The sequence below is a fragment of the Epinephelus fuscoguttatus genome, linkage group LG3 (genome assembly GCF_011397635.1).
Source record: "Epinephelus fuscoguttatus linkage group LG3, E.fuscoguttatus.final_Chr_v1".
NCBI lineage: Eukaryota > Metazoa > Chordata > Actinopteri > Perciformes > Serranidae > Epinephelus > Epinephelus fuscoguttatus.
In genome coordinates this window covers 11,396,303-11,412,589 of record NC_064754.1, presented here as the reverse complement: position 1 = coordinate 11,412,589, position 16,287 = coordinate 11,396,303, and the positions used below count along the sequence as shown (strand labels likewise).

Sequence of the window (16,287 nt, the reverse complement as noted above, 5' to 3'; positions counted from 1 at the left end):
CGACTGACAGGATGTAGGCCTACCACTCTCTCACGCAGGCGCAGAACATCCGTGCTACTTGGCCGTCGGATGTAGTCCATGTAGTGTGTTCAACACTGACACAGGGCGACGTAAGGCGACGTAGACGACGCAACAGTTGGCTTTCGTCGCCATTAGTTCTTTGATGTCGGTTTGGTGTGTCCGCACCTTAAAATGCCCACACTTGGAAAGGTCGTCAGACTAACACAGGGCTGACACATAGAAACTGACAACCATTCACGCTCACATTGACACCTACGGCGAATTTAGACTCACCAGTTAACCTAATCCTCTTTGGGTTGTGGGAGGAAGCTAGAGTACCCGGAGAAAAGCCAAGCTGACATGGAGAGAACATGCAAGCTCCATATAGAATGGCTCCCCCACCCAATGAGCATGCTAACCACAGCACCACCATGCCGCCCGTAAGTATAAGAATATATGATAAATATGAAATGTACCAATTTAACCTATATCTGTAGTTTGCGGAAACGTAAAATGCCAACATTTCCCCCGGTTACTGGGCTGAAATCTGTCTCTGGCACACAAAACACAAGAAAAGACAACATAAAAAGCAGACAAGCAGTTAGTTAAACACATAGACAAGATCATATTACACCTTAAAAACAGTGTATGTCAAGTAAAGTATCAAAAAATAGACAAACCTTTGTCCGGCTATTTTTTCTTATTATTGCTGTAATCGTCTGGTGACCGCTCATATTTTTCTTGGGACCCTCTAGGGGGTCCTTACCCCTATGTTGGGAACCGCTGCTATAAACACACCATACATTCCTATATAAGTAGGCTATAATAACAGATGATCATCATATGAATAAAACAGCGAGGACAGGAAGGTTGACGAGGTTTCACAGACTAATGGTGCTCAGATCTATTCCTGCACTGAAACGGTGAAGCAACTTTATTATGTCAAACAAACAGGCATGAACTTTCTTCACTCCCACCCCCACAAGCCACGTTTCTTCCTCATGTTCCCACACACACACACACACACACACACAGAGCTTTGTGCAGTGAAATATGATCGGCGTTCGCTCGTAACGCACAGCAGTGAGCCATAATCCTGGCGCGGCGCACTTTTTTTCTCGGGTCAGGGATGCTCCGCGCAGACAAAAGAAGGAGGTTTCCGTGCCGTGGGTGGTAATTATCATCCAGCCTAGAGAACAGGAAAGTTGCAGCTCCAAACACACACACACACACACACGCACAGACACACTGCCACATCACAACACCGCCGTTACTGCACTCCAACATGCATTTAGGACTTTTGCTGCTGTTTCTTGCCTTGACGAAAAGTTGTTGCTGCGCCCCGCAGCAGACTTGTCACCCAGGAGACGAAGCTTTAGGTAAGAGCACTTCAACTTCAGACTAATGGATCATAGAAATACGCGTACTGTAGGACACTAATGCGTGATGACTTGGAAACAAAACTTAAAGGCCTATTTGAATGAGCAACATGGACGATTGAAGACGAGCCTACTTCTGACGCTCCTAATCAATATAAAGCCGATAGAGCTGAGAGGCAGACTGCACCACGCATCCTGATTTACATCTTAACACAGCATATGCTGGAAATGATCTAATTAATACCCGTCATTCTGTGTTATTCAGTCTCTCGCAGCGTTTACAGCCAAATTCCTTTGTAGGCCTATACCGTCTCGTCATCATGCAGATGTGGCTTCATGTTGCATACACATTGTCACCTGCCGTTTTTGTCCAGACTTGTCATAAACAGTATTAAAGCAGAGGCCCCTGCATTGGCTCGTCTTTTGCTTTTGAAGATGTCGCCCCCTAGTGTTTCACTTCTGACCCACTAATATTCCATGCTGTTTGTTGTTTGTCATGTGTTCTCTCACAGGGAAATGCAGCAACAGCGTGTTGGAAGAAAAACGTAGGTGGCTTATTAATTTCCCCTTACATTAAACCATATCTGTGATGGATTTTCAAGATCAGATTTTGTATGCAAGCTCCAGAATCAGATCAGGGCCTGTCTACTTAAAAATTAGACTTTGATTAATTTCCAGGCTTAGACTTGACCTACAGGGTTTGAAAACCGAATTCTTGGAAATACCATGTGCCACTGCAAGATGCAACAGGCCTCCTCTGCAGATAACTGGTGTCTGAAAGGAGAACCAGCTGCAGCAGCACTGTGCTCAACCTGCAGGGGAGGATTTATGGAGCTTCAAAAATCCCATACTGTACTTTTCCATTTTGGAACACCAGGTGCTACACCTGCCAGGTCTAGCACATAATCAATAGATCATAGTGTGTCTTTGACTGCTCCTAGAGGTGGGACAGATACTGGTCTTTCAGCCAGGCTCTAAAAAGATGAAGCTACTTTGAGTCCTAAAATGGTTATAGATTCAGCAGTAAAATTACGACCAAATGACTACTTTCTGAACTGTAAATTAAATCAACATCCCATTTAAAAATTGTAATTTCTCTGCCTACTTTCTCCCACAGCTACCTGCACAGAGCTGAACCTGGGCTATTGTAATGATATGGAATACTCGAGGTGGGTTGTAGTGGTTGGCACTAATGTGGGTGAGACAATCAGTGCCAACTAAAAACAGTAAAATTTAAAGGTCCGGTGTGTAAGATTCTGGGGGATTTAGTGGCATGTAGCAGCGAGGATTGCAGATTGCGACTAGCTGAAACGTCTCCCGGTTAGAATTCCTTCTGTTTTCATTGTTCAGGAGGATTTTACAGGGAACTGCAATATCCGCAGAGATCTCCTCCTGTCCAAAACAGACAGACCTAGTCATTTAAACTGGTAAAAACACTGAATAAAGCAGTTTCATGTTTAAAAAATATGTGTTTTTTCCGCCCTTTGGTAATAGAGGGGCTGCAAACTATGGAGGCTGACACGAAAACACAAATGGCCCTGTCTAGAGCCAGTGCGTATGTCTGTTTTGGAAGACTGTAGAACCATAATGGTGCAACATGGTGATTTCCAAAAGCAAGGACTTGCTCCCGATGTAGATTAAAATGACTCATGCTAAGGTATGGAAAACATAGCAATTCTTATTTCCAGGTGATTATACACTAAAGAAAACATACTTCTTATACTACATTCCATATCTGACAATATATCCCCCTAAATTTGACACACTGGACCTTTAAGCCATCGCTGTTTTTCCTTTTCCATTGTGGACATCATGTTTAACAACTTCTGTTGAAATGCTGCTGCTTCAGTACCATCTTCCCCAACATCCTTGGCCACAAGAGTCGCATGGAGGCAGAGTCGGGGGTAGAGTACCTCCTCCTCAGCGTCATCCATGGCCTGCTCAACGGGGAGTGCTCCCCTGAGATACGTCTCCTCGGCTGCTCTGTGCTCGCCTCGCCCTGCCAGAATGACAAGATGATCAAACCCTGCCGCAGCTCATGCGATGCACTGAGGAAGGACTGTGCCCACGCCTTTGAAGCCATCGAAATGGCCTGGCCCTACTTCCTAGACTGTGACCGCTTCTTTGCTGGCGACCAGGAGGGCTGCTTTGACCCACTGGCAGGGCTGAGAGGTAAAGGTCACGCTGTTGTGTTGTACTGTTTTGACCGAAGCATACCTTTAGTGCGCTGTCAAACAATCAAGCAAATCCTTCTCTCCTTCTCTAAATCCTGGCATCCCTCCTCCAGCCAGACAGGAGCTAGCATTGTCCAGCCTCTCTCCTGAAGAGCCCAGCACCATCATCCAGTTCACCTACACCACCAACGCCCAGATGTACAGCTTACTGAAGAGAACAGCGGCAAAGTGCTCCCATATCTCTCATGTCTACAGCATCGGACGCAGCACAGAGGGCAGGGATCTGCTGGTTATTGAGTTCAGCAACAACCCAGGACAGCACGAGCTATGTGAGTAAGGAGGACCAGTGTAAATTATCTCTGTGATAATGTTAGAATCGTGGGATTCCTCTAGAAATGCACCTATTTCTTCTTCATCATCCTGCCTACAGTACCTTGAGTTACTAATATCCATCTTAAAACCTGCATTAACTGATTTTTGGTCACTTGGGGGCAGTGGAAACAAGCTGTAAACAAAACACTGTTCATCATCTTTTAATGTTGATATGGGGAACTACAGTAGTTAGACGTTGCATATTAACACACCCAGCAGATACTGAGCAACATTAGCATTAATTTGGAGGCATGTTTATGGAGCCCTGGTGATGTAAATCCAGTATTTACTCTCCATTGAGCTCTTCTCTGGTCTGTTTAGTTAATGCTCCATGATGTTCCTTAGCTAGTCACTATCTTAGGTGCTAGGCTGGTGGAGCATGCAGTGTTTATTAGCACTTCTTCACTATGAATAGCTGTGTGCTGGGAACAATACAATGGCAGTCGTAAGAGTGAACTTCTTCTCCTGGCGTATGTCCTTAGACCATCAGCTCTGATGATGCAAGCCAGTCCAGCGTGTCATCATCCAGGTCGATTAGACCACGATCGCCATTCATTGGCCGGTATATGGGGCAGCTGCTTACACTGCTGCTTGTACTGTCCACAAGGCCCCATTTCTGCACTGCTGCACGGAAGCGTCCTACACCCTGAGGGTTGTCCATTGCTGTCGGGGCAGACGCTGATGCGTGCGTTGTGGTGTCTCCATAATGAACGTTACTGCTTCCCGTCTGACCTCTGCTGGAGCGATACCAGCGAGGACTAGTAAGTGTTTTGTTGGTGTGGCTCTCAGGCACCCAGAGACAGTCCGTAGGGCAGTGTTGAGGGCAGTGTCCAGCTTCTTGACGTGGGGGCTACGGCACCAGACCGGTGCACAGTACTCGGCGGTGGAGAACACCAAGGCCTCAGTGGAAATGCGCAGTGTCTTTGTGGTGGCTCTCCATGTGGTACCGGCTAGACGACCTATCAGCGCGGTACGGCAGTTGTCTTTGCCTTGACACTGTCCAGGTGTTGTTTGAATGACAGTGTTCTGTCGAGCTTCACCCCGAGGTATGTGGGAGAGGGCTGGAACTGTAGCCGGGTGTTGTCAACCATGATGTTCATTTCACAGGTCGCTTCTTAATTGTAGAGTTGGAACAATGATGAGGTGGTCTTGTCTACACTGAGCTTGAGGCGCCAGTTCTTTAGGTATGAAGACAAGATGTTCATGTCTGAAGAGAGGCCCTCTTCTACTGCTTCCCAGGATGGTTTGCTGAGTAGAATGGCCAGGTCATCTGCGTAGGCATATTCCTTGATTGTATGGCAGGTAGGTCATGGATGTAAATATTAAACAGTTTAATAAGAGTGAACTAAAACGTTAAAGCTTATTTCAACAAACCACAGAGAAGCTCAGTTTACAACACACCATTACGCCACTATATATTTACATAGTAAATAGTGGATTTGCTGCTATATTTGAATTGGGAGAGACACAAGAATGAAATAAAGATGAAATTTAAAGCAAAATAAAAGTGTACAGATTAACAGATGATTTGTGCTGATAAGGTTTCAACACAGTCTATGGCGCTCAGACACCAGAGGGTGATTATCTGTGATCGTGGGACATCTGAGCGGCAGCAAGATAAAGGGTATATGCAAGATAAGGGTATGCATATCTGCAGCATGAAGGGACTGCAGGCAGAAAAAGAACCATATTTAAAGTGAGGAGCAGTGAGATGATAGGCTGACGGAGAGGGTGTGTTGCTATGCTATGGGTTGATTGGTAGCTGTAGAGCAGCTGATGACTCAGTTGACGTCTCCAAACACTGACAGCTCCATCAACGTTCTGAATGTCACATACAGAACCTTTAAGTAGTGTTTCTTGGAGGAAAAGATGATGCTTTCCTTCTGCCTTCCAGTTAAAGGCTACAAGCCTTCTCTCAAACAGTTACATTTTTTTAGAATAAATTGCTAACACTGAATCACAGAAATTATAAATTCAACATGTGGTGTGTTTATAAAGCTGTACCAATAAATATTTTTATATTCATAAATAATCAAATTACTATGCATATTGTGAGAGGTGTCGCTCATAGAGGTATTTAGTGTTCAGTGTTTACAGATTGTTCTGCTGCCCCCAGGTGGCCAAATTAGATAATGCAGCTTTAACCTTGTTTCTGTCCATGCTTCTGTCTGTTAACTGTAGTGGAGCCAGAGGTCAAGATGGTGGCCAACATGCATGGCAACGAGGTTCTGGGCCGCCAGCTGCTCATATACCTGGCTCAGTACCTGTGCTCAGAGTACATTCTGGGGAACCACCGAATTCAGACTATCATCAACACCACTCGCATCCATCTTCTGGCCTCCATGAATCCAGATGGCTATGAGTTGGCGGCCGCAGAGGTAGAGGATAACAATGACCCGGAGCTCAGCAACCAGGAAGTAAATACTGTTAACAGAACGAAAAGACAAACCGCCATTATCCGCGCTCTCACTCCACTGTGTGTTCTGTCTGTCCGGCTTGAGGTGTGGAGGTGGAGGAATGAGGTACTCTGCAGAGGGTGTCTGAGCATTGTTTGTGGGTTGTGAAATGGGACACCATTGAGCAACATTATGACAATGCTGTAGCGTGGACATAGAGGCCGTCAAATGTGAAATATCTAGCAAAAAAAACACAGTTTGCTTTTACTATGTTATGCTGAAGGTTATAACAAATTGATAATATATCAATTTTGGTATCAAGATCAAGAAGACAAGCAGTAGTAAATCAGTGATTTTGGGAAGCTGCTGGCTAGATTTAACTGTCTAACTGACACTGTTGTGTCTCAATCTTGGTTCAGTTGCTAAATTGGATGTAAGAGATCAGAGTACTCAAGAACCTCCACCTCCTACCTTCACCCTCTGTTCCGCTACTAACCAGAGAATACAACACTAATCACTTCACTAGCTTGCTTAGCACTTGCATAAGTCCCTCAGCTCTGTTTATTTTACATTATTATGGCTTAGGATCCAAAGCTACTGAGACCAACTTTCTGTAAACAGTGTGACAAACCTGAGAAAGTGGGACTTCTGCATTGGCATCTCTTGAGTATTTTAATGCTTAGTATAACAATACTGACACAACCTTTTAGTGGATATGCTGTGTACGTATTCAATAATGTCTCACACAATGTAACTGCACCTTCAACAAGCTCCACATGCATGTGTGCTGTTCTCTGATCATATGGTCAAATGTTTGTAGCTGTCATTTGATAGGGGGCTGGTGTCACATTGTGAGGTCCACTATGAAAAACACCATTGTCCATGTACATAATGTGCAATCTAAAATGTACTCTAGAGCCTGATATCTTCTTGGCAGGCATAATGTTACACATGGCAATACTCCAAGTGAGGCATTTTCAACCCAATTGCTAGAAAAAAATGTTGGCATTTAATGTTTGAGCAAACCGCAGATATATTTGCATATATTATATAGTGGTTAACTTGAAACTCTACATTACAGAAAGGCTGTGGCTAATGTGTGGTTAGGTTTAGGCAGAAACACCACTTGATTATGGTTAGGAAAAGACCATGTTTTGGCTTAAAATACCTTGCAGGCACAATCCCTGCTGGAAAAGCAGCAGTGTCTCTGTAAAAAAACAACTGCTTTTCGTGCCACTATACTGGCAGGAAATACAGTGCTGTCTTAGTGAAAAAACAACAACTATTCATGGCATTGTTTCTGCTGGAATAAACGGTGACGGTTGCTACAAAACACCCACGTTTGGTGCTGCTGGAAACACAGCAATGACATGCTACATCAACACCAGTTTTGTTGTTTGTTGGACACGAGCAGTTGTCTGCAGCTTGGCAGGCGTTTCGCCTAGGTGACATGCCATCCACCGCCTCCACCTCTGGATGACAATGTCAGGTTTTATGCTTTGTCATTTTAGAAACGTTGCTTTCATATGATATGTATGAAACATGCAAATGTAACGCATTCATGGTTTACAGAAACATACAATGCCACCATTTTCTTTGGGCAGTGGGGCTGAAAAAATGTAACCCCTTATTGTATAATCATTTCTCTGTTTTCAGAGAGAAAGTTTTTTGGATGGACCAGAAGGACATGAATTTGTCAAAGTTGTATGTCTCATAGGTATCAGATTGGTTTGAAACACAGAGATGTAACATATTTGTGGTTTGCAGAAACTAGACTAGAGTGTTAGACTGACAGACCGTCTGATTGCACAATTCACAATGAATACATGGCTAAACATTAATGAAAGTGTGCAGCATGTTGTACCTTTTGTTAATATTATGATATTTTGGGCCGAAAATATTTTATTTAATCATATTTTGTCTGTTGCATGTGTTAAAGTAATTGCTTAGGTATACTTAGTGTATCAAAGAGTAAACTGAAACCTCAAACTGTTCCCATATTTGTGCTGTATATGACAACATATACTTATCTTCTTATAATTTGTAATAATATGCAACAGTTTGCTTAATCCAAAAATCCTTTTATGATTGTTTGGATGGTTAGATCATGGATCAAACACATTTTCTGCTCACCTCCAGTATTAAACAATAACAGTGCCTTTGCTGCTTTTGCTCATGACGGATATATGGTCTTGTCTACATGTTAACAATAGAATTAACAAAGATAGTCTAACAGGTTCCTTCCTGTACTTCTGACTAATTTTCATATCATTTGCTCAATATTTTCTTCATATAATTAATGCTCCCACTAACATCACATCATCCTGAACCATGTCGTACTCTCTGACACTTTCTAACAGTCCTAGTTGTTTGAACCTAAATGTTTCAGGGTCACTTGTTGAATGGTTGGACCAGTGGACGGGCCAACGCCCAGAATATTGACCTCAACCGCAATTTTCCGGACCTTACCTCCATTTTCTACCGGAACCGCCGCAGTAGGCACTACCGCATTGACCACATTCCTATCCCTGACGCCTACTGGTTTGGCAAGGTAAGGGTATAGTTTTTAGTTTTTATCAGAGATTCATCCTCATTAGATACAGAACATCAGCCTGGCTCCCACAATAATTCAAGCTTTCTTTTGGGCTGTAGGTGGCACCAGAGACCTATGCAGTGATGAAATGGATCAGGTCACTGCCCTTCGTTCAGTCTGCCAGCCTTCATGGAGGGGATCTGGTGGTCTCTTATCCCTTTGACTTCTCTAGACACCTGCATGAGGAGAGGATGTTCTCACCTACCCCAGATGAACAGGTAGGGAGCGAGGATAGAGGGATGTCTGAATTGATGGATTAATGGTTGCTGAAAAGGTTCAGTTAAACAGTACAGCTGGATTTCCTCTCTCGCCACATAATCACCTCATGTTAAGGCTCTGAAGCAGCTGGCTCGTACCTACGCAGACGCCCATGAAACCATGGCAAACAATGACACAGACAGATGTGGAGCCTCCTTTTACCGAACGAGGGGCATCATCAATGGTGCACTGTGGTACAGTTTTGCTGGCGGTGAGATACATAACTTTTTCTACAGAGATGTATGAGTTCGTTTTTCCACAGCTCTCATTGCTTGCGAGGAACTCATTATGTACATGTCTCTCTTGCAGGTATGTCAGACTTCAACTACCTGCATACCAATTGTCTGGAAATCACTGTGGAGCTCGGCTGTGACAAATTCCCCTCTGAAGCTGAGCTCTACCCAGAATGGAAGAGGAATAAGGAAGCTCTGCTTAGTTTTCTGGAGTCTGTAAGTGCCTGTGAGACATGCTTGATGACCACTTTGTGTTAAAGTGTGCTTTTTTTACCGTGTATTATTTATTTCAGCTGATAGTGGAAGAGTGAATAATTGACAAGGAAAGGGTGAAATGATAGCTGCGTGTCAAGTCAAGGACAGAAAGGATGAAAACAATATTAATAACAAGTTATGTCCCTATATTTACAAGGACTATACAGAAAGTGCATGTAGGGGATTTAGGCACTTGTCCTCAAGCAAAAGTAGGCAGACAAGGAGATAATATGGCTTTCCATTGTGCTTCCTGTCCCTAAACAGGTCCATCGAGGGATAAAGGGAGTCGTTAAGGATCGTGATGGAAATGGCATAAAAGGTGCAACTATCTCTGTCAGGGGGATTAGGAAAGATGTCACCACAGGTAAACACAGTGCGACATGGTTACATATTTTCCAGCTGGTATAACTTTGATAATTTTTTACTGCTGTTTATTGTAGCCATCAAGAAGTTGGTGTTATGGTGTAGCTGTGAGGCACATTTTGCAAAGTTCACCAAAGTCAGTTGGTCCACAACGACTACAGATATTCATGGTTGCCAGATGATGAATCCTGATGACTTTGGTGATCACCTTATGTTTCACCATGAGTTTGTGGTTTTGAGTGAAATATCTCAACAACTATTGGATGGATTACAATAAAACATTCATGTCCCTCTCAGGATGAACATTAATAACTTTAATGATTTCTTAACTTTTCCTTTTGCACCAAAAGTATCATCAAACTTTAAATATGTCAGATTCTTTGGTTTATGACTAAATATCTGCAAAACTACCATTTCCATCAGCCTCAGCTGCACTTTGTATTCAGTGCTAATTAGCAAAAGTTAGCTTCCTAACGTGGCTATTCCTGTATTCCCAAGGTCCAATGTTCTGGGGTGCAGTACATAGTCATTTTGTATGGAGAACAACTCCCAAACATATTTTAATCAACCAATTAAAAGAGAAGAAGAAAAACAAAACATGACATAGGACCTTGGGAACACAGATGCTGGGAACATAGGACCTTGGGGACACAGGACCCTGGGAACATCGAACATTAGGAACACAGGAGCTGGAAACTTAGGACCCTGGGAACATAGGACCTAGGGAACATAGAAGCTGGTAACATAGGACCCTGGGAACATAGGACCTTGGGAACACAGGATCCTGGGAACATTGAACCTGGGGAACATAGGAGCTGGAAACTTAGGACCCTGGGAACATAGGACCCTCAGAACTTAGAGCCCTGGGAACATCAGACCCAGGGAACTCAGGTCCCTTGCAACATCTGACCTTGGGAACATAGAACCTGGGGAACCTAAGATGCTGGAAACATTGGACCCTGGGAACAGAAGACCTGGGGAACATAGAACATATGGTTTGGGGGGGGGGGGGGGGGGGTTATGGATGAAATGGATGCTAATGGATGAAATTAAGCTGGCAAACAGTGTAAACATCTTATTTTTAAACATTGGCATGTTACCCATTGACATTGTGAGTATGTCAGTGCGCTAACATTAGTTTTTCAAAGCACCGCTGTGCCCATGTTCATCCTCTCAGAGCCACCAGCATGGCTGTAGACTTGTTTATTTGCACATTCTCCCTTTTTGATTCTCACATTAGCTCTTTTTACTGTGCTATTCCTTTGCTACCTCTCTTCCTTCACTTGTTTGACCCCTTTTCTGTAATGCTGACTGTATGACTGTGTTCTGTTCCCCTCCCTCCAGCTGAAGATGGAGACTACTGGCGGCTGCTGAACCCTGGTACTCACATCCTGACAGCCACAGCCAAGGGTTACTCCAGGGTCAGTAAGAGGGTTTATCTGCCTCACAGTATGACCAAGGCTGGACGTGTCGACTTTCTCCTGGAGAAGGTTGGATTTTTGTCTTCATTATCTTATTCAACCAAATGCTATTCAAATATCCTTTTTAATCTTATTTTTTACCCATGCACGGTGTAGTTTTAGTAGAGATTTATTGTACCGGATTTAGCTACCAGCTAATATCCATCTGCAGGCCCTGGGCAGGTAGAGATAGACACAAACACAACTAACACAAATACAAGTTCAAAAACAGTGACTACTAAATGGATGATCACTGATTAGCCCTGCTCTCTATCTTCACCCCTTCCTCCTGCATCCAGGTTCCCATAGAGCCAGATATCAATGACCACCTCTTCCCCACAGTTGACTCATGGGATCGATTCGACCCCTACAACCAGTTTGAACGCTACAGCGAGCCAGACATAGGTGAGGGTGGTATAGAGCGTGAGGAGAAACCATGGTGGTGGAACTACTTCTCCCAGTCTGGCATCACACCTCCACACTGGCTCCTGCGAAGTGTCTAGATGCATCACAGCACAATGAAGATCCTGGAATACCACAGCGAGACTGGTGATGGACGGTCCTTCATCCAGTCCTACTGGTGCTCTTAGAGGCGTCTGTGTAGCAGGAATCTATCTACACAGGTTTCAGTGCTTCCTGGAAGGATGTGAATAGGCTTTTTTCCCACCAGGCAACAAATTAAATTCTGGCCTGTCAGCGGAGTTTTGGCCAATATTGCTTTGCAGCTGCATTTAATTTGTTTTAAGTATAAATTGAACCACTGGGGAAATAAAAGATTTATGGATGCCTCAGTTGCCAAACTGTTAAAGATGTTCACAGTCAAAAATAATTGTATGCACTTATTTGAGTATTGTGATTGCACATTACAATTTCATATGTGACGGCAGCTGCAAAAAATGTCTCTGTGTGCACATTTATAAAAAATTTTAAGTGGGTACAAATTTCACTCAGATATGACTGTTCTTTGTTATTATATGCAACAGGTGAATTTCTTGTATGTTGCAGCCACATTTTTATATGTTATACAAGGCAAAAGTGCTACAGCCAGAATTTTCTGGGCCTGTAACAGCACTTAATATGGAGCATTACATTTGAGCTTGGATTAGCAGCAATACTGTGCCAACTGTGAACAGTGGAAATTCTTGCTTTGTTTTTCACAAGCATTTTTCCAAGCATATTATATAAATATTAAATATTTGTGGCATATCGTCTTCCATTTCTTTATTTTAAAATGATTATTAATGTGTACAAGAGTATAAAAAAGGTCCCACTTGGTTTTACACTTCTCAGCTCTAAGAGGATGTTACAGCATTTGACCACTAGAGGGTGCCAGAGAACATGTAATGGCAGACTGGCGACTTAATGAGTAGTCTAGTAATAGATGATGAGGGGTGTCTGTACTTTCCATTCATCCAATAATTAATGTATTTTTTCATAAACTTATTGAGGTTTTTTTGACACGTGGGGGAGAAGTGGTTTCATTTTTTGCTTTCATAGTCTGTGCAGGATTTAAGTCTCAAGTGAAAGGTCGAAGTAGTTCTCAGAAGTTATCAGAAAAGAAAATTCAATGTCAGGGTTAATAAAGGTGCTTCGTCTAGCCCGTAAGATCCTTCTCATGCTCACGTTTTAGAAATGATCTTGCGGAAGAACACAATTTTTTATGTTAGATATGGGGCTTATATCTCGGCGCGTGCTGCATGTATCCTTGCGCCCTCAGGTGTGTGGTGTATCTGTGATGACACCGGTTTCTTTTTAAATAAATTTAACACTGTAGTTTTGCTAACAGGCTCTGCGTTGCGAAAAGTTTAAATTAAATTAAACATTTCACATTTCACCCGAACTTTCTCACTGGAGAGACAAAGTTGCTGAAGTTAGTTTTTGTGTGACAGATAGGCCCACAACTGACAGGCCTTTCCCTCAGCAGTCAACCCTGAGGTAAGCTAACTGTTTACTCTCACAGAAGTACAATTTATAAAAGCAGTTTTTCTCAGTACATTCAATATTTGTCAGCTGTACGTTTTGGCCTGGTGAACAGTCTCTTGCTGTATCTGCGAGTGAGTACCTGGGCTGTGTAACCTCCACAGCTATACAGCATGCAGCCATTATGTTCACGTCATTAGTTAGCATGCACCTGTGTGTTCTCTTAGGAGAGGTCTATTGAGGAAATGAAATGGTCGATTTCATGGCAGGGATCCTCGCAACATGTCATAAAAATCTTGTGTTGCTAAAGTGAAAACCCCGTTTTAATGTTATAAAATGACAGTATTGTCTAGGCCTAGTGTTATAGAAATGTATAGACTTTTTTTGACCATAGGCATACTATCCATATTCTGTATTAACTCTTTCTAAAGCACAAATAAAAGGAACTTATTATTGTGCCATTTATGATTATATGTGATAAATAAAATGATGCAGTATCAAACTACATTTCTACCCCTTTACGATAGTTTCCACGATATTATCGGATAGTTAAGTCATGATGCAATATTATTGGGATCTTAAACATGTCATATATATGCCATATATTGCGATATATTGCAATCTATTACCTTTTTTCAACTGCTAATTTTGTCCTCAAAGGAGAACTTTGTCAACATTTTGTTTTAAGATAAAGTTTATAATCTGTTAATCTCACTTCATTCATTTTTATTGCAGCACCATGTATCTAACAGACTGAAAACATGCATTTCATTATTCTAGTAGGCTACCAAAAGGTAAATTTGTATTTGCAATATTGGTAATTTATATAATAAAGAAACAGATACTAGACGTCAGTGTATCAATATGATAATGCTATGCAAACATATCGTGACACTATGCTGTATTGATTTTTTTCCCCACTCCTAATTATTATGAGCCTAACCTTTATAAACGTGCCTGGACCAACCAATGAGCACACTTGGCTGAAGGAATTCACATAAGACATTAAGGCAGATTAAAAAAAATGATAAAATTATTATTATTAAGCATGTAAATAAGCAACCAATGTGCAGTGACTATGAACGGTCATGCATAGTAATGACAGACGTGAAATTAATCCATACTTGCAATACATTCTCTAGCGTCTGTTTATTTAGGTCTATCCAGCATTATCCAGCTGCACCACCTGCATCCTACAGCTTACCCAATTGTCACAGCTGGAGCAGAGCATGCACAGCGGTCTATCAATAATATCTGCTGGGGACTGGATCGCATGCAACCTCTCCTAACCTCACAGTCCATCTGCTATCTGTTTCTAAAGCACCCTGACCTGTGTTTGAACTAATGCATGCACGTGTATTAAGCCAGAGCGCAATTCATATCCATAATATATCCCATAATTAGCTGCACTATATAGAGGCCTGCATAGTGTAGTCTATATTATGCAATCCACGCAGTTAACAAGGAAGCTAAAGTAGTTATTGACCCTTATGGACTGGTCATATATGCTCAGAGCCGATTTTATGATGATGAGCTTAATGCAAGTCTGCAGTGGGCGGAGAAACATCCTTGTTATGAGACTGTGTACTAGTGAACTAAGCTGAATCCAACTCAAATAATGTGGGCTGCATCAGTAACTTTTTGTGTAAACAGAAGTCTAATGTTTGACGTCATGATGTAGTACATCCCACAAAGCTGGATTTAAACCATAAATGTCATAAACTTAAAGGCTGACCATTTCATACTGAAGCCGCGGGTCTGTAGCAGTAGTATGAGCGCCCTTATGTTGCCATATCATGAAAGCCAAAATGTGTTCGGCCTTTGAACATTGAGGCTTTGGAAAGCCACGCTGGAAGTAACTAGGGTTTAGAGTGACTCAACTGTAGCTTTTGATATTTGCCAAATAGGCGTAGATTCACAGCAGCCCTAAGACTTGATAAATACTCACATTTTCTTTGAACCTTTTAACCTTCCGTTACAGGGAGTGGACATCTCAATACATGCAGAACATGCAGTTACAGATATGTGTGTTACCACCTGTTAACCAACCCCAGAACAAGGTATCACTCACTCACAACACAGTGATAATCAGCACACATTGATCGTTTATTAAAACACGTATTGCTGCGTTTAATGGAGAACTGAACTGCAACAGCCTTGTTCTTTTTTTTATGAGCATACAACTTTCTAACCATCTTTGAACAGTTATGTGTATTCAACTTGAAAGATTTCTGTATTTGTGTTTTTATCTGACCTTTTCGTACTGGTTTGAAGTGGGTGGGAGTACACAGGAAAATGTGATGTCACATATTCGATGAAGACATGAACAAAGGTCTGCAAATGTCATTTTTCCATCCCAGTTAAGGTGAAATTACACCCACTTACGCGTGACAAAAATGTACTGCCAGACGAAAGCCCAATTATTGGCTGCCAGCCTACTACTGAGAGTAGTACTCTTAGCACTAACTAGGTGCCCTGTGAAACGGCACAGCTCGAGTTCATCAGTGGCTTTGAACACCACCTCTGCCACAAAACACATAGGAACTCAACCCTATATCATCCCTCATCCCTCGGGGAGCGCCTGGAACTTCCTGCTCATCTGCCGGCAGAGAACAACTGGACTTTTGCTGGCAAATAAGCAGGGATCTCCAAGGGTTTGGCCACCCCCCTGTGCTGTGAGCTCTCAGAGTTCACTCATTTGCTGGAGGAAGTCTGCTGGTCTTTTGCCTGTACACACTGCCTACACTGCAGTGACACAGAGCTGGTTAAAAAATTCCCTTTTAAGTATCCATACTCCATTTCCAAGCTACTCTGGCTGTCATATTTTGTGGATGCAGACCTTCAGTGGGTGGACAGCCCCCCCCAAACCTTCGCTGGATCAGCA

At 42.6% G+C, this 16,287-nt stretch overlaps 1 protein-coding gene across 2 annotated transcripts; it reads left to right on the top strand.

Annotated features, from left to right (window-relative positions):
- The first annotated feature begins 1,030 nt into the window (after nt 1–1,030).
- Nucleotides 1,031–12,694, top strand: cpz (carboxypeptidase Z). Of its 2 annotated transcripts, none has more exons than XM_049571265.1 (13): nt 1,031–1,379; nt 1,892–1,924; nt 2,497–2,548; nt 3,229–3,551; nt 3,667–3,882; nt 6,107–6,303; nt 8,711–8,872; nt 8,974–9,132; nt 9,248–9,383; nt 9,482–9,621; nt 9,925–10,024; nt 11,368–11,513; nt 11,783–12,694. In XM_049571265.1, exons 1-13 carry the CDS (start codon nt 1,286–1,288, stop codon nt 11,984–11,986), a joined length of 1,962 nt encoding a protein of 653 aa, XP_049427222.1. In that variant the 5' UTR covers nt 1,031–1,285; the 3' UTR covers nt 11,987–12,694. The 2 variants fall into 2 exon arrangements, with proteins under 2 accessions (XP_049427222.1, XP_049427221.1); XM_049571264.1 differs by having other exon boundaries at nt 6,107–6,342.
- The last annotated feature ends 3,593 nt before the right edge of the window (nt 12,695–16,287 follow it).